General features: G+C 34.0%; 1 protein-coding gene across 2 annotated transcripts in view; it reads right to left on the bottom strand.

Annotated features, from left to right (window-relative positions):
• Window positions 1–20002, bottom strand: part of LOC123309122 (ATP-binding cassette sub-family G member 4) — a 35219-nt gene that overhangs the window by 10344 nt on the left and 4873 nt on the right. The window contains exons 2-3 of one of the 2 annotated variants that reach the window (XM_044892031.1): window positions 19289–19410; window positions 5210–5327 (exon numbers count right to left, since the gene is read on the bottom strand). In XM_044892031.1, coding sequence (XP_044747966.1) covers window positions 5210–5327; window positions 19289–19410 — 240 coding nt within the window. Of the gene's footprint in view, window positions 1–5209; window positions 5328–19288; window positions 19672–20002 lie in introns of those variants that run through there. The other variant, XM_044892030.1, reaches the window with a different exon arrangement.

Genomic DNA, 20002 nt, shown 5'->3' with positions numbered 1-20002 from the left:
CAGAAAAACCATCCAAATCTGCGACACCGCACATCTGTGGATCTTTTGAACAGAGTTGTAATTAGCCAAAGTAGACTATTTTTCTAATTTCACAGATACTTTTTAATTTTTCAACATCAAATTACTCAAAAACGGCGCATTATACGAGAAAATATGAAGAATACTCTAATTTTACAAAACTTTCAAATATTCATTAGATAGCTTCCAACTTAGTTTCAAGAGTTGGGTTCTTTGAATTTTTGGTATTTTTATAGTACGTAATGGTCATAATGAGAACACTGCAAGACGTGGGTGATATCTTCTATATTCCGAAATTTCTTTCATTCGATAAAACCGTTTGTGAGATAGAACTAAAAATATTTTTTTATGGTTTTTCAACAGCCTGTATATTTTAAACCGAGCCGATTCGGAAACAATGGTAAAATGGTATGGTAAAATCACTTAAACTATGAACGTATTCATTCCCCAATGTTTACAAATACAAAGATTGGTCTAACGCTTACTAAATGTGAATATTGCGCTATTCTGAAACGAATTGTTCGTGGCATTTGCCATGGTTGTTATATAACTATCTAGTCATATGCCCGTTTACTAGGCGAAAAATCAACTAATGTTATTCATGTTAAAGTGACTGCAACGCCGCTATGGCAATTAAAAATAATGGGGTTTCTGTCCGTTCGGTTTTTTTCGATATGTTCATCATGCATGCTGCAATCTAAATTGTTGTTTCATTTGGACTCCAAGTTTATCACGATATAAATGAGTCACTCTTTAGAAGTTTAGAATGAAATACTTTCCTCAGTTTTATTTTGAACGATTCAGCATTTGAAAAAATCATTTAAAAATCTCATTTTTCTTCATCATCTACAGGCAGTTACAGAAAAGGCGCCCGATATTTTAGATCCAAACTGCCACAGTCAGCTTCCTAGATTCCCAGTGTTAATATAAATGGCTTTCAGACGAGTTCTTGAAAAAATCTATGTGCTATGGCTATTTTACTTCTGGAGAAATGCGAGCTAAATAGACTGGATCTTTTCTTGAATACTGTAAAAATTAAAAAATTTCAACATTTTCGGACAGTTATATGCTCCAATAACTTTTCTCGTGCATATTATGAACTAGAACATGCATTGGCAGCATGATGCATATTGCTATTTGGGTAAAAATATCATAGTATTTCCAATGAGGAGGTCTGCTCCAACTCGACACTTCGCTATCAATAACCTTGATTGTTATTTAGGATAATTACGATAGGATAACGTTGGTGAATTGAAAATTAAGTGCCGAAAACGGTACAGGACGGAACAGTAGATAATTTCTCGAAGGTGATAGCATTGAGTGAGAAGGTAATTTCTTATCTCCTTGATTATAAATTATGCGCAGAAATTCCGATGAAATTCTGAAGCGACTTACAATCCTTCTCCTGGAAGCATTATGTGATAAAGATAGAGGTTATTTCATGATAAGCTTATAAACAGCAAAAAAACAATATGCATGCGACAAATAAGGTGAATACAGAGTTTTCCAGCAAAAGCACCGAGAGAATGAGAGAAAAAGATACAAACTTTATAAAAATATTTCCCATTTCCAATGAAAATGTTCATTTTGTTCAGCATAAACTCCTCAATCGAACCAGAACAAACTTGTGGTATAGGATATTGAATCTATTCCATTTTTTTTTCCGTTGTAAAGTTATGTTTTCTAACGTTTCACAATTTTTTTCATTCAAAACAAGACAAACAAAAAATAGCAAAAGTGAGAAAAAATTTCCATGGAATGGGCTTTATGAGGGCTTAATAATCTTCAAGGAGTTCACGTTTAGAGTGGTTCCAGATATATTGTGGCTCAGTAAAAAGGCCCTTAAGGGGATCCATAGCCAAAATAGGTAGCATTATGAGATTTCAAATATCATAAAACTCCTATGTACCAAATTCCGGGATTTTCGTATCACTGAGTGATTCTGAGATGAAAAGAAAAGAAGATTATTTTTAGGGGGACTGTATCTCATCCTGGCAGAATCAAAAATAAATGTCTCCTACTTTTGTCCCGAAAATCTGTTACCGAATTTTGTTGGATCAATTTCGGATCACACCTGTATACCGTTTTGTGTTCGAATTCAGTATTTCCTCGGGTGTCACATAATGAGAAAAAAACAGTCAGCTACATGCATCAATCAACCAGATATTAGAAGGACTATTTTGATGTACAACAGAAGCCCACACTCGTTAAAACATTAGTTATCGCTTCAAATCCGAGTCCAAATTGGAACATTCGGAAAGAGGAACCTTTACATTAATCTAGAGAAAAGTAGGCCGCCATAACATCCTCTACCATCGGTTCCCGAACGGAGGTCATCCAAATAATTATTCTATCAACGTGTCGTTTTTTTTTTGTTCCGCGATATTATAGTCGATCTTTTAAATCTCCTTGAAACTAATGACGGATCCAATTTTTTATGAACTAGTTCCGACTCTCGTGCATGTTCCTGTCGTCAGGCAGACTTTTTATCTATCGCGAATACTGGATCGCGATTCATGACAAGTACAGGGTGTATCAAATTAGATGTCAAGTGAAGAGATCTCGGAAACTAAGAGAGCTAGAGCGAAACAGATGACACGTTTTGTAGCTCTTTTGCGGGGAAGAATAGTGAAAACCTCTTACGACTTCGTTTTTAAGATATTAGCAAAAATTGGGATTTTGACGATTTCGAAAAGTCCGAAGAACCTTTTTTCTTTGAAATTATTTATGCTTGATGACGGCAAATAAGCCAGAAACGGGTCAGCCTGCTACTCTTTCGATTGATGACGGCACGTTCCCTTCAGTTCTCTTCTCAATTTAGATTTCCACTAGTCCATTTCATATGTCCTTCTTTAGTTTTGGTTTGCTCTTTTTATCCTGCATCACTATTTAAAAGATCTATCACATATTTTTCCATCTATCTATTTCTAGATTTTGCTGCAGCAGCGGTAAATCATGTTGTGAAAAAATGATAAGATGGAGTTTGATATGCTTTCTTTGTAAAAAGAGTGGAGGGTAGTAAAGTTTTATGTAATGACAGCTCTATCTTTTTGTGCCAGAAATGAAGCGTTTATTGATACTGTAGATACTATAGATATTGTCATTGATGGTTTTAAATCCAAACTTTTTTTTATTATAGGAATGAAATTGTTGAATCAAATTGGGAGTTTTCGTTTTTTTATGTGGTCAATGACATACATTTAAGGTTTGATGTTCTTAAAATGTTATCGATCATTTTTAGTAGGGTTATAGTTTATAAATCATCTGGAATAAAAATCACAATCCCTTATTAAAATGAATAAATTTTTCACCCTACGAAAAAGGCATGTTTTCGATAACATCAATCACTCCTGAAGTTTTAGTCGTCGACTTCAAAATACACTGCGCAAAAAAATTAACGCACATTCTGAAAATCTCAATTTTAATGAAAGTTAACTCTACATTGACTTTATAACTTATTTTTTATGTTCTCTCGGGAAGGTTTTGAACGAAACAAGACACATTAAATTTCACCGAATCTTATGTTACAGAAGAGAAATGAACAATTTTCAAAATACTGAAATGCTGATAAGTGATTTAATACTTGGTATTTCCACCCTCTGCGTTAATTACAGCTCGGCAACGACGGTTCATACTCAAAATGAGTGATCTAAAAATGTTCTGATCTAATCGTTCCCAGATTTCTCCGAGTTGGATTCCTAAGTCATTAAGAGTAGCTGGATGATTTTCTGAACTTCTCAGCCTTCTATTGAGGTTGTCCCAAACCTGCTCAATCGCATTGAGATCTGGACTTCAACCTCTTAAAGGTACTCTTGAACGATGCGCGCACGATGGGGTCTGGCATTATCATCCATAAAAATGAAATTTTCATTAATGTATGGGGCAAATGGCACTACACGCTCTTCAATAATGTTCCTTATATACTTATCAGCATTCATAGCTCCATTATCAACGACCACTAGGTCTGTGCGAGCAGTCAAAGATATTCCACCCCATACCATAATCGATCCTCCCCCGAAACCAGTAGTATTCAGGAAATTGCACTGAGCATATCTTTCATGTGGACGTCTGTATACAAGGGAACGTCGATCACAATGGTAGAGGCAGAATCTAGACTCATCTGTGAAGAGAACTCTTTCCCAATCGGCCTCTTCCCAATGGATATGCTTTCTCGCGAAATCCAAACGCGCCCTTCGATGGGCTGGGGTAAGAGCTGGGCCCCTTGCCGCGACACGAGGCCTTGAATCATATTCTCTGAGGCGATTTCTTATTGTCTGAGTGCTAATTTGCACCTCATGAGTTTGCTCAAGCTGAATTTGAAGGAGGCGAGCGGTTGCAAACCGTTGTCTCAACGAAGAAACTCTCAAGTAACGTTCTTGAATGTCAGTTGTTACCCGTGGTCTACCCTGTCCTGGACTTCAGACATTCATACCTGTCTCCCTGAATCGCTGCAACATTCTGGACACACTTGTATGGGAAACTCCAAACCTTTCTGCAATTCTTGTGTATGTCCACCCTTCTTCTCGCAAAACTACCGCTTGGGCACATTCATCTTGGGTCAAATTGTGTGTTTCGCGTTGCATAGCGATCGAGTGTAGAAAATCAAACGAAAGAAAAACTATTGATCACTAGAATTGATCGAGAACAACTGATTTTAGAATGGAGCCAATACATTCAAAATCTGATAATATCTTCTTTTTTATTCCTGCTGGGCAAAATCTGTATTGAAGAAAACCGTTGAAAGTGGATAACATATGCATGCATAATTCTGATAAAAATAATTATCATTGAGAACACAGTTGTAGAATAAATTTGAGATTTCCATAATGTGCGTTAATTTTTTGCGCAGTGTATTTTATAATTTTCAATGAGCTTAACCATTTCATCTTTATAATAAAGGGTTTATATAAAGCATTAACAGTTATCAAATCATCCTAAGATACCTAAGTAATAAAAGGTCCATTCATTTCTCACTCATAAAGTAGGGGTTGTCATTTCAAAGAACTCCACTACCAATTTAATGATAGTTGCTAAATACTTCACCTGCTAATTCAATTCATCAAGCAGACAAAAAAAATAAAGAAAATGCCTACAAGGACCATTTCTAAAATATCATACCTCTTCAAATACTGGTGCATGAACAGAAATTTTTATGAATTGAGTATCCCATTATTTCCAAATTTGTACTCACTTGTAACCTGTCAAAATATTCAGTAGCGTCGATTTTCCCGCCCCTGATGGTCCCATGATTGCTGTCAGTTCTCCGGATCGGAAGTGGCCGCCCACATCTTTCAGAATTGTTTTTGGTTCTGAAAAAAAGGGTTTTTATTTAGGGCATTTTCAAGGAACCTCGAGTCAGTAGATTAGTTAGTTCTAAATGAGAGTAAAAATACGGAGAGGACAGCACTGACTTGAAGTCAGCAGCTTGTTATGTGGCTCCCTTGGCGGATTGTCACATTTTGGAAAAAATATTTTTCGGAAAAATTTCACGAAAAACGGTTTAGAGGACAATTTTCTATGTTTGTGTGTAATCTAATATGAACACACTACAAGTTGCAACTTTGAAGGTATCGAGCTAAATTTTGCAGGAAGCCTATTGATTTTGGTGGTGATCGGAAAAACGGTTCTCGAGTTATTCGAATTTTTCCAAAAAAAATTGTGAATGCAAAAGTTTCAATGTTGCGAAGCTATGAAGTTCAAAACGGAATTGATTTTTATCACAAATGTCGATGAGTCCAACTTGATAGTCTTGGCTAAGGTCATCTTCGGCACGAATTTCAAAAATTTCAGAAATTTGGGCAAAACGATAACGCTCTAGTTCCCAGGAGCAAGAACAGAATTTTATAGAAAGCCACTTTCTACTCAATTCACGGAACCGAGCGCATCAGTTGGAAAAACCAATAATCAAGAATTCTTTTAAGTTGAGCTGGTTGAATTTGTCTGGTAATCTAATATTTTCTTCGTCCTTCGACACCAGTGCAATTTATCGACTCTTCTATTCGCCTTTCGTAAAATGTGACTCGTTTGAAGTTTCCAAGGAATTTCCCCGAAGTTTAAGTCGGTGTTTCTCACAATTCAATGACGTGAGTTGTACAAGCACACAATTATTGGTGGCTACGTGCAAGAAAATCCTACGAAGAGTATAATGAATAATTCCAATAAATTCACTTCCGAAGATCACCAATCGATAATGTTAATTAGCTTATTGATATTCAAGGCACGGGAAGTTGAGCAACTCCTTAGATATGAATCAAATTATTAATTATTCATCGAAAATCAATGTCATTCTCATTAAACCCCCAGAGAATTATTGAGAATATGACAAATATTCAAATAACAAATTTTCGTTAATACGACTGCCTCTCCTTGTTAACAACTTCAATTCTACTTGATAGTGAGAAAAAATTAATTCAATAGTTTATAGTCCTTAGCGTAAGAATAGTAAAGCAATTCAATCCTATTGTTTGTATGTATTTCATCTCAAGTATAATCCGTTGAATTAAAAAACAATATTTGTTTCGAGAAACTCCCAAGTAAATTGAGGATAAGCTCCACCTAGCAGTTTAATATTCGATTTTTTTATGATAATGGGGTCCTATATGTGATGTCTGAAATAGTAAAATGCTCTATTCGAAATACATATTTGAGCAATTTCATGAATAAATTGAAATGTATTTCTAATCAACTCCATTAATGAATATTTATGGAGATCAAGTTTGATTGTGTCAAAACCTCGGTCAAAACACTTTCCACATCTTGAAAACATTCAGGTATATATTAGAGGTAGATTGTTTTTTTCATAAATTCCTGCAATGGAATTCTTGTTTTTTGTTTCTCATACAAATATTCAACTTTTCGAATGAGGTAAAAAACAAATATTAAGAACGTAAATTACTAGAAAAATTTTACATTCAGTCCTGATAATATCAGGTCAGTTCTACTAACCTTCACCTTTTAATAATTCACTGTAATAATTGAGTGAGTATGATGACTTGAGGAGATCATTTCATTTGAATTTTACGAAATTGATCTACGCTACTCCCGTATTGAGGTTCAACCAAAGAATTTATCGAGGAATTTATCTACAATTTGTCGTAGAAACAATTGATATTGATGAAAAATCACGAACTTTTAGTTGACCGAGTTTTTTGCCGGTGGGTGTATATACAGGGTGCGTCTTTCACTTGTGCAAATACTTTAACAGTAGATTCTTTAGCTCAAAAGAAACATTTTTTTCCTAAACCAATTTTTCCGATTAGGCCCTGATAAAAAGATATAGCTAGTTTAAATTTTCATAATAAGTGGTACCACCCCTGGAGAACAAAATTACCTTCAGAATAACCAAGCTAAATCTGTGACAGTACACATCTGTGGATCTTCTGAAAAGAGTGAAAAGACTTTTTGAAAACTGGAACATGTGGGTGATATCTTGTGTTCTAAAAAAATACATCAAATAAATGTAAAACTATATGCGGAAATTCATTCGATGAAACCGTTTGTGAGGAAGAACTAAAAATAACATTTTTTATGGTTTTCCAACAGCCTATATCTTATAACCCGAACGGATTCGGAAAAAATGGTAGAAGAAAAAAGTGTTTCCTTTGATCTCAAGAATCTACTGTTGAAATATTTGTACAAGTCAAAGACTCACCCTGTATATACCATATAACGATTAAACTATTTCAAGAAAGCTAGAGAGCACGATAAAGCTCAATTTCCTTTTATATTAGATAAATAACATACTCCTGAAGGAATAGATGACTATTCATTCCAACCCTGAATTCGTCAGCGTTACTGTTTTAAATTTTATCATCATCCGAAACCTGTACAACAAATCAAGCAACTTGATTCGTTGACCCGGTCGAATTTGGGTTAGCCTGCGCTCAATAGAATACAAAAATTCAAATTCGTCGTTCTTACATTCTATTGATCTATGCAAAATACATATACATAATCCAGTTTAATCCAGTTGATACTTGAATTCGAAAATCCCCCCTCTTTTGGAATAGATTATTTCTGAGTTCAACGATGATGGACAAAGCGGATCTGATTTTCGCAAAAACACTACCTAGTGGCATAGCAAAGGCACTCGCAAACCATAAAGAAGCCCCCAAACCAAACTACAAAACCGTAAATGGGCCTTCGATAATTTTATTCGTTTGTACTTGCCGATCCGCGATATTTTTTGATAATATAATAAACAAAACATATAAGGTATTCGAGTTGGCATGTCACTCCCAAGAGTTTTTTATGTTCACCAAGCTTGTCGGCATTCCCTTTAAACAAACCAGATGATGGTTTTATTAAACGGCTTGCGGCTTCTTTGATGTGGGATTCTTCAGGCCTTCTCTGATGTTTCAAAAATGATTCTCGAATCAGAATTTTTTTACCGGGAAGGGAGGAAATATTGTAGAATCATTTCATTTATATTTTCATTCTAGAGAAACGAGTATTCAAAACCACGTTGGGACTGTGTTCAGTTTTCAATATTCTGACTTTTTCTTTGAATCATTTCAAGATTTGAAAATTAACACTATTTTTTAGGTTGGTTGGTGGTCACTATACAGAACATTTTTAATTTTTTTCCATTTTCTCCGATTTCAGAAAATTTCCAATATTTCATGAATATTTCTGAAATATTTCCAATATTTTGACATATACGCCGCCACATTTCTCAAATATCTCCAACGTTTTTTTAAATATTTTCAAGATTTCTGATATATTTCCCATACACTTCCTACAATTCGTACTTGTACACCTACTTGCGAAGTGGAAAAGTCCTAGTAATAGGATAAAAAATTTTCAATACATCTGCATTGCTGCATATTTGGTTTTGTGAAGAATCTGGAGGAGCTCTTGAGTTTTTCAAAAATTAAAACGTTAAGACTGAATATTTTCTATACTTTTATACTTTCGAAACTAATGTGACATTGAAATTCGAATTGCTGTACTTAAATGCGTATGAGTGTAGGTAACACTTTCGAATAAGCTCATTGACATCGCATCACAATATTTACGTTTACACCTAAGGAATCAAAACAATCGTTTTAGAGTAGTCGCTACTACCATGACGAACTTGACGACGAGATCGTTGAACTCAAACTGCACGTAATTTTGTATGCATATTATTGGAAAAATTGTTGCATCAACACCGGAAATATTGTCATTAGAATTGCTTTACTCTGGTCATAAAATCCTCGAAGTCGATAGCTCCAACATATATGACAATTATTCTTTCAAACAGTTTGACATGATCAGAAGTGAATAAGGTCATTCTAGGATATCTCAAAAAAAATTTAATTGAATTATAGATTCTCATTACGAGGCTCATTGAATGAAGAGTCAAGGTCTTTGGTGTTTTAATGAACAGGTATAATTCGATCTTTGGTATATGCCATCAGCATTATTTGAAATTAAACCTCACTTCCTGAATTCGCGAAATGAATAGAGAAGTATATGAACTATCGCAAAAAAATAGCGTTAGAGGTTCGGCCTTCGACTAAGTGGTAATCGAACAAATAGGCTCGCAAATAGTTGACATTTATATTGAAAATTAAACAGATACCAGCATTACACAGTACTACACGTGTTTAGCTTACATTATGTCCACTTAATTAACTGGAAAAAAGCACAAAATATTAAGATTAAATCTGAATTACTCGAATAAAATATTTGTCTTTGCCGAAATGGGGAATACATATTTTTTTGACACTTCAAGATTCTTCCCTATGATCAGAGGAGAGTGGGGAGGATTCATTCCCTATAAGCTATAATGCCACGGCATTTCAGCTTACGATTTTTCGATCTTTTTTTACTTACCCTATACTGAAAGGATAGTAATCAGACATACAATTATTTTCGTACAAAAAAAAACAATAATAAAATAAAAAAACATTTTTTGCGTGTCAGACTTTTAGAGGATATGTTAATTGGACCCAAAGGAAGCTACTTTTCAAGGGACTGACAATTTGAACGTAACGCAAGGTCACGGCGATCCTTTGGAAATGAAAAAAAATCGTTACTTCTACAAACTCGAACGTGTGTCAGATTTTCATACAGATGGTTAATCTAGGTGTTGCAGTCATGTTGACCCATTAATCTGACACTAATCAGGGGGGATTTTCTCAATCTGACAGTTTGAATATTATAAAAGTTGTAGATGATAGAATTCTATACAACTCTTGTCTGAGGCAATTTTTCATACCCTTGACCGTTTTCGTGCTAGAGGGTGATAAAGCAGAGGAGCTTAGCCACACATGCGAAAGGCCAAGGTCAATGTAGAAACCCAGTCTAATTTACATTCTCAAAAATGTTAAAACGTAGAAAAAATTGCTTCGTACAAAATTGGTAGAAAATGATATGCTCTACAACTTTTAAAATGAATGCGAAAACAATTTGAAGTCTAGGAGAGGAGATAATTCAAAAAAACTGATTTTTGTGACCTTTATGGCAAATTTTTATGGTTTCGGCTTGCTGAATAAGTCAGATTATGTTTTTTCCGTTATTCTTGAATCATTAGATACAAATTAAGAAAAAAGCCACCGCGCTCGAGAATGTACTCGTGACGTTTTTTTTGCAATGTTGCTGCCCCCCACACATTTTCGTCACGCTTAAATTGTCAGATAAAGAGAATATATACTTTTCAACATTCAATTAACCACATATATCTCAATCTGACACGCTCGAGTATGTACAATGATCGTTTTTTTTGTTCACTATTCTGACAGGCTGTGCTAGACAATGCCCCCTATATACAGGTCTAATTTTTGTAGAGATACTCTATAGGATAGGTCCAAGGTATCTACCTTTATATTAATCTGACACGCTCGAATAAATACCGAATTTCCCTCTCGGGCTACCCAACTATAAAAGGCAGAGGAAGGTATTTTTCATAATTTTCTTATCGGTGAAAATTTCACCGACATATTCAGGAATCTGAATAATAGCGGACACATAGTTGGCGACAAAACAAAAAACCAAAATTCCGACCTTTACTCGATATCTAACGATATAAACAAATGTCTACATCTTAAGTTGTTTTGATTGCAAAACAACTTAATTCAAACCTTATAGAGGTAATGTTAATTATTTCAATCAATTATTCGGGATTCATTTTCATGTTCCCACACTAACGACAAAAACTGTGATCGAATGAAACAACAAGTCACGTGTGGTCTCAGGGAGAATAATTTCCATAAGGTTATTTCATTTCATACCAGGTGAGACGTCGAGGGTTCTAGAGCGAATTGAAATTTTGATAGACACGCCAAATTATAAACTTGAAAGCTGTCCCAAATCTAAAGCAAGGTTCTTCAAGAACAAAGCGTTTAGAAGGCAATATTGAAGCAGCGAAAATGCAGGAACACAAATTGAATAATTTACAAATTTCAAGAAGATCTCTAAAGACAGTAGAAATCTGTCTCCATGCTTATAAAATTCAATAAATACCATATCAGCCCGAGAAATATTTCGATTACTGAGTGAAGCATATGCCACTGAAGTACTTTTTCGTTTCAGTGATCAGAATTGGCCCCCTAGATAGTGTGATTTAACACCATTTGATTTCTTTTTATAGGGTCAAAGGTTTATATGAACAAGTCCACAACTACTGGTACGTAACCACACCTATGTAAAATTTTGACAGAAAAGTGCGCATATACGACCCAAGCCGAGTAGGCTATTTGCCCGATAATACATCCTATCCTTTCCTATCCTAGGTAATTTATAATTCAATAAAAATAACACCCTTTATTTCCTAAGAACACCTGTAACAAGGCATGATGACGACGCAAGTTATGACTTATTGTAGTGTAGAGCAAATTGTTGCTTTCGCATGTTTGGAGTTATCATAAAAGCACTATTTTCCAACAACTTTCACCTTCGAGGTTCAATAAAATCATGAATAATAGTTCCATTCATACTGATGGCCAGTCACTGTGACAAAAATTTCTCCTTCATATATTTATGTGAATCATTTAGAATTTTCCTTACTTCTAAATTCGATATTTTACAATCCAGAGTGTGGATACTTTTGAAAGTATCGCCTAACACTATTTCGAATAATACTAGGGCAGAGGATCATGTTATTTTTCCATTCTCATTATTGTCTACCCCTCGGTCTACCCCATTCGCAAAAAAGACTACAGCACAACAAAAGGGTGCTCATAAACCTACAAACTTCATTGCCTCAATTTTTCCATTCATGTCTGAAGTAGAACTCGATATTTGGAAAAAAAAATTATAATTTCATTACTTCGCTGAACTTCCCTGAAACAATACTAATTTTCAGTTTGAAAGTTTTTGGTGAATCTGAAGGATAACCGCAAAATTGTAAGGCATTATTTTCAAACCCAGAATATACACTTTGTAGTTGATGCAGCATAGGAAATTTTATATCAAAATGTCTTTCAGTGATTAACAATAACCTCAACCATCTCCGATTCATTCTGCCTTTACATTTATGGTTACTTGAGGCATTATTTGGAAAGATTAAGTAAGAATCAGATGAAGTAATTTTATAGATAGCTTCTGTTACACTCCGTTTGCGAATTATGCAAGATCAAAAATTAACGTTTTACGATTAGGATCGGAGCAGTTTCTGGAATGAAACGCAGTTGCTCAAGTTCAATTTCTAGATTATACAACCACCTGCGATTAATACAGATTGCCAAAAATTTATCCGCTATGAGAATGAGCGTGGCTGCAATTCGAAGCACAGATTATCACATATTTTGAAAACGCTGGGAGATACAGTAGGGTTAAATTATGGGATTTTACAATTTGACGTGGAACGAAATTCTTATTCGAAACTTGATAAATATCTGTATTTCAGAAGATATCCGGAAGGATCTACAATATCATATTATTCTGAACTCATTTCAACAAATTTATGACGGCCCTATAAGAAAACTATTAAATTTGAAATCTGACTTTTCGTACTGAATAAATCTTTTTCAGATGCAGACCTGGACTTCTATTTCCCTACATGATTTAGCAGTCAAAATTTCCGGTGGTTCATGTGAGTGAACAAAACAATGAAATTGTCCAGGTCCGTATTTGAGAATTATCTTGTGGGGTAAAAAAAGTTAATCGATATTTTTTCAGTAGTGAATCCCTAATTGAAGACCAGACAGGCTACTCGATGAATTGGATAGTAAAGATTTGTTCGAGATTTGTGAATTTATGTTTTGAATGCATTCGTGAAAAATATGATTCAATTTCAAGATTTTTCAATTTTTGAACTAGGTATGCTATTTTGAACAGTATCTTTAATTTTCTAGCATAGTAGGCTTTGTTTCACATATACATACATATTATTGTACCATTTGAATATTTTGTCATCGAGTTTTCAGTAAACTTATTCATGCTATGTATTCTTCATATTACGATTCATAATTTTCATTTTAGTATTTTACATAGTCGTGTTTTGTTCCAATTGTAAAAGAAATGATCAATGTATTTTTTTGTTATTTAATATTCTTCTTCAACAAAAATTGTTCTAGTTTAATAATATAAAACTTTTTATTGCAAAAACTGGTTTTATTTTGGATCTACCGGTTGCCACTGCTATCAACTGCTTTGTTCGAATGATTCAACTTGTTCTGGGAGTTGATTAGAGTCAAACTTATGGCTTCATGAAGTTTAGAACATCCCCCGTCACTTCTTCTAAGCCTCAACAAAAATTCCTACAAATTTCAAACAAAAATTTTCGAGCCCAACGTCTCTTCTCTATTTCGACCAAAACAGTCATGACCAAATGAGCTATAAATACCGCAATATCAAGTTCCAATATTCTCTACTAGGAAAGTACATAGTAGAATTCATATTGGGGCGTTATATACAGGAGGTCCCGAATAAAACATGCCAAACCAAGACATGTCATATCCAACTCTTAGTTTTACTGATTTCTCGTATTATGCCGAGGAAAGTTCTAATTCAAGGCTTTTTTAGGTAATTAGAGTGCCAGAGTGAAACTCTAGATGTGTAATTACGAATGTCGTAATCATTTCCTGTTTCTTTCTCTAATTCAACTCAATTTCATCTCCCATCAAAAAGGTGAAATTTTACTTCGAATTTTACAGAAAGAATAATAGAAAATTTTCATAAAAATTCACTCAATCGGGATTTCTATCAACAATCCAAACAGTTAGCGAATGAAAATTGACCAATAAACAATGAAAATTACTCTCCAAATGAGTTCACGTCATCACGTATTATTATGATCGTTAAGAATGCATCAATGCAGACAAAATAAACGTCGTTAAAGAATTTGAATTTTCCCGATAACTCGATAATGGGCTTTTATCGAACTTATGCAAAATAGTAGAAGAATAGAAACGGAGCAGATGTGAACATTCGTGGAAAATTTCTGGAATGATTAAAATAATCATTCCAATCTAACGATTTCTTAGACAATTACCACAAGAAGATACCGTCAGAAATAATTCCAGTTTGTTGAAAAATAACGCAACTAAGTTCCTCACATAATTCTATTCGAATAACAATTTTCACATTTATTTTGATACCACGATAAATGGATTATTACTTATGGCGATAAAAAAGTGAAGTTGCTGAAATGGAAAATAGCTCGATATGCCAATTTAAATTTTCCTTTAGTTGCAGAACTGGTTTGGATTACAACCAGCAACAACAAATACTTGATTCTTCGAAACAAAAAAACGTCGCCAATTCTACATGACAGAATTATGTCGAAAAACCGTCGAAAGTTTTACTATTCCATTTCAAAACTGAATGAAAAAAATTTCAACTGAATTCAACCTATAGTAACTTAATGTATATTACTAACTACAAGGGGAAAATAAAGTGTTCTTGAAAAAAAGTCTTAGTCAATTTTGGGAATGCAATCACTAGACATATTTTTATGTATATGGCACCACGAAAGGAAACTTTTGTGTATGATATGTATATTGAACTTGGCATAATAATGAACATAATATTGTTCATCGATCATCAACATCGACAGTCAATACTCTTTTTTTCACTCAATAACTGATCAATATTATTGAAAATATCAGACTGAAATGGCCTCGGAATTGGGCATATGATTCATGGAGTGAGGCAGTTTTTCGGGTCTATAGTCGGTCCGAAATACACTGCAGTTCTTCGAAAATCTTCAAAAACTGCCAATAGCTCCATTTTTTCAAATGGCATACCTTAAACATTTTTTGTCCTTTGTATACCCTATTGGGTAGTCTTCATTTGGTTTGGAAACATGAATTTCAAAAACTATTTATTTTGCGCCTGAAATGTTTCCCTAAAAATGAAGAACACCCACTTGGGCAGGGGTTCCCAAGTTTTTTAGCCACGGAATCCTAGGGTAATTTTTCTAATGGATCCCTATTATGGTATAGAATTTGAAGTTTGACTGTTTTCATTTTCTACTTCTATATCTCGTAAATATTTGTGTACATTTCTTTAATGGGTGTCCTTTCCTTTGAATTTGAATTGGCAGAATCATTGAATGGAGGGTATTATAGCTGGAAAGTTGCCTCTTCGGGAATTCAATAAAAAATATCTAACTGTTTTCAAGATATGACCTCTAGCTCGATCTCTAGTTAGAATCATCATAACCATGAAATTTGTCGGAAGAAATGGCCTACCTCAAAACGATTAACTTTATAAACGTTTCATAAAAGAGGGCTCTGATAGCTTCACCGTTAAGCCATCAGAACCAATCCGCTAATCGAATATTTATCAAGTATGTGATCACACCATAATGTCAGACTAATTTGAGGCCAATTTATTGCTCTACTCCAAAATTTGTTGCTCTCCAATTATTGCATAAATCATCAATTCGGCCAGCTAAACGTTGAGCTAATATAAATTCAGGCTAATTTTATTCTAATTCATAATTCTGATGAAAAATTTTTGTTCTCCAATAGAGAAATCATAGGTCCTGCTAGCTTTACGAAATAGTTCGCGGCTGATACAGTACAGTATTGTTCAACCTAGAAAAATGTTTCAACCTTGATAAACATAACGAACATTTTGACAAATTAATATTGTTTACGCTAATGAACTATGCGTGAGTACCACACTATCATCAATGAAAACTACACCAGTTACCAATACAATGTTACAAGGAAATGACTCCTCAATGACGGTTAACATTTTTTCTTGAAGATAGTCTGTCGATTCGAACGCTCGAAGGTTAAGGAAACTCCGCGATTAATGAATGTTTAAAATTCCTAAAATTCACAATTCGGGATAATGAGGAGGTTCAACGAAATGTTCGCGAAGAAGTTGGCCTCCATGAATATGAGAAAAAAAAAATACTTGGGCCAATAATATTCAGCAGACCAGTTCTCGTCGGGAATATAATTTCAAGCAACTAGATGAGAAAATTGAGAAACCAATGTTGTCTTCGATGTGCCATGAGAATATGTGGAAGTCGAAACAAATCCATTAATAAGTAAGTTTGCAACCATGCGTTTCAAACTGAGCCAGAATGATGTGAAAAAATAAAAAAGGACGACCTCAACTGGTATGTAAGGAATATAATAGCTGCTGTTAATTATCCATATGTACAGAATGATCCACGAATAACTATATAGTTTTATGACGAACAGATGGTACTTAGCAAAGTCAGAAAACAACAATTCATTATGTGGATTGAGCTCAATGATAAAAGGGCTAAAGCTCTTCGTAGTCTTCGTTTATCAGGTTTATTGATTTTGCAGAACTTTTGGTTAGCTACAACTCCCAAACCTGTCGAACAATTCTCTTCCAATTTGGCAGTTATTGTTATCAGGCCATAAGATACTTCATATGACAAAAAAAAGACAGACCAGAGTTCAAAAATTTAGATTTTCGCTTTCGGGTCTAATGAAACATATCATCTGATTCTACACAAATCAAAATTTCTGAATCCTGATCTGTCCTCACTAATTTAAATGAACAGTTTTATGACCGGAGTATCCAGAGATGACCAAACTTTCGAATATTTAGAGAATTTGCCGGACTAACCAAATAAAAAATCGGCCTTTATCTCAGAAACGAAGCCTATTTTCTATATTTAATTGTCGTTTTTTGGCTGCGCTAAGTAGCTACTATCTATTCACTATAAAACTGAACAACTATTGGTGGACCATCCTGTAATCGTTTTTTCGATATTTTGATGACTTCTTCAATGTCATGGTGATGAAAGCATTAAATCATTGGGTTAATTTTTTAAAATTTTCAAAGGGTGTTAATTGTTTCCTGAGACTCGAATAATCTCTTGTACATATCTCTAATTATTGTGCACTGAATATCAAGAAGCGCGAATTTGACAATGGTCTTTATGTACACGTTTGTTACAAGGAAATTCCATAAAATTTAAATAACATCATCAAAACGGAAGAGAATAAGACGAAGATTTCCATGTAAACAAATTTTTCAGTCAAATTCTGAGGGAAATCCAAAAAATCTGTTGTTGGGGATGAATAGCAGCTAATTCATAATGCGCAGAAAACAATTTGGAAACATATACATAACTATAACTTAATTCGATGAAATATTCAACCAAGAAACAAAAATTTCCCAAAACAGATTATAGTTGGTGTTATCTGAGAAGGATGATCAATTCTGCATTCAATAAAATCAATATAATAGGGGAATTTGAATCCATCAATTAAAAAATTATTCATTACAAAAGGACACATATAAAGCAAAGGTCAAAACTTTCTAACAATAGCATTGCAACTGTTTGGAGTATGTTTTATAGATAAGATCATCAATGATTGAGACGGATTGAGAGTACAAAGTTCAAATTCCTTTTTGCAAACTGATAAAGATGGTTATATCAAGAATTTTTTGATATGAAAATTGAAAATGCAATCAAGGTTTTCTATTTCTATACAAGTAATATGAATTAAGTATAATTATCATGTCATACCAAGGTTTTAAAAATATAAATGTAAATTTTTGTAAAATGACTAAATTACTGGATATCCTAGTTTGCACAGGATTCAAAATCAAGAATCTGATCGAGATAATCTCGACTAAAATAATAATAAAGTAGCGGTTACAACACAAATTCCTTTTTCAGTGCAAGCTCTACTTTTGTCAGAAATAGGTATAGATTGGTCTGAAACTATTGGAACTCATCCTCAGAACTACTGAGAAAATAGCACTTGAAAAATCAATCACTTATTATATTGTGTTACCAAACGTAATAATATAGATCTTCACGAAGACATCAAACCATTTCATTGCTGAAAATCCTCTGACAAAAAAAAATTCCAACAATAAATTGTTCACCTATGTATACGTCAACCAATTCCTAGAAATGGAGATTGTAAATTACAAACATGAAGCTTAATAATGAAAGATTCAACAAACTACAAATCCACTTAAAAAGTTTCTCCTACTTTATATTTATCATTTCGCATTAACATAAATTAAATGAGCAACATTAATTGTGAATACTTGTACTATAGTGGTTTTCCAGCAAATGATTCCTGAGCAAAACATTTGATCATAATCAAAGTAATACTATTACCAATGAGATTACCAAGCATATAAGAGTAGCATAATAGATTTTGTATCTGGTGTAATGTAGATTTTTAGTACTCATCTGGTTCTTCTAACAAAATTATACTTGGCAAATAAATACCTTTGGAATAGGTCATTATGAATCAAATTATTCTGATTAAAATTCATCAGCAGTATTTGTTTCATCTTTTTCAACTATTACCATCAATGAAGTTCTAAGACTAATGAAGTCATTAAGTTAGATTCTTTGTTTAGTTATTCATAACATAATAATCAGTACAAGGAATTCAAATAGGCCACAAATGAACACTGAAACAATGGATACTGGAACCATGGGGTGACACTTTGATGATAAAAGAGTAGGCATGAATATACTTGAAAAACAGGAAATGAACTAAGGATGTATTCTTGATATTCAGACAACTGGTATAGTCAATGACGAATAAGTCTGAATGAATCAGAATTTAGTGAGGTGAAATGAAAAATATTACTAGGATCTCCAACATTCAGAGTCCATCCTATAAAATGTTTCCTAGGAAGAAGGAAGCTGTGCAGTATACAGATGAATTCCTCATCAATCTAAATCTAATGAAATAATAGTATCTCGAAGTCATTTCTCCAATCGGGTATATAGCACAGACCTAATAATATAATTAGAATGGTATAAAAGGCCCATTATTAACTAGGTACACTTCAATCCTTTGGAAATTAATATTGTTTACTTCTTTTTGGTGCAATTTAATAATACGACTAAACCCATAAAAAGTGTACTTACTTGATCCCTGGATCACGGTGTAGGAGAGGTCAGAGAATGCCAAATCAACTTTGGGCCTTTTTGGTAGATGTGTGAGGGTTTTGGCCTGCATAGGCACAATCTGAACTTTGACATCAGAGTTCCTGTTTTTTAACAAAAGCGTATTAGCCATTTCCTCGGTATTGTTCGACACCATTTCAATATTTCAATAAAACACTTTTCTTCTAAGAATCAACGAAAATTCATCGAGTATTTCAACTATCACAATCCGACAACAACAGTTTTAGGAATATTCTCCTCTAAACAAACGTCAACTGCGAGGAGGTTGACAACAACTACAGCTGTCTGCTGTGCCGACGTACAGAGAGTGCGTTCCGATTGTGTCGTTTCTCTCTTGCTTGTTGCTTGAGCTTGAGTGCTCTCGGACCTCGGACAGGCAAAGATCGTGTGCCGAATATTTACGAACATGCTAATGATTCCGTTCGGATAGCGCATCGTTTCTATTGTTCACAAATGCAGGTTTTTTCATTGTCCCCTATATATCGTCAAGCTGGAAAAGTCCTTATTCCAAATACACCATTGGATATTTCGATGTGCTGTAAAATACTAATGAAGGAATTGAGGGGGGAAATTTTTTTGTTTAAGTTATATTCATGTTGGAGAAAACGTGTAATCTTCGACCAGAGAATTCATTTATTGTTTTTTCCTGTAGTCGGCCAGATATAGAAGAGAGTT

This window comes from Coccinella septempunctata, chromosome 3 (genome assembly GCF_907165205.1).
Source record: "Coccinella septempunctata chromosome 3, icCocSept1.1, whole genome shotgun sequence".
Lineage (NCBI taxonomy): Eukaryota > Metazoa > Arthropoda > Insecta > Coleoptera > Coccinellidae > Coccinella > Coccinella septempunctata.
Note: the sequence above shows the minus strand (reverse complement) of the source record. Positions and strands in the feature narration are given on the sequence as shown.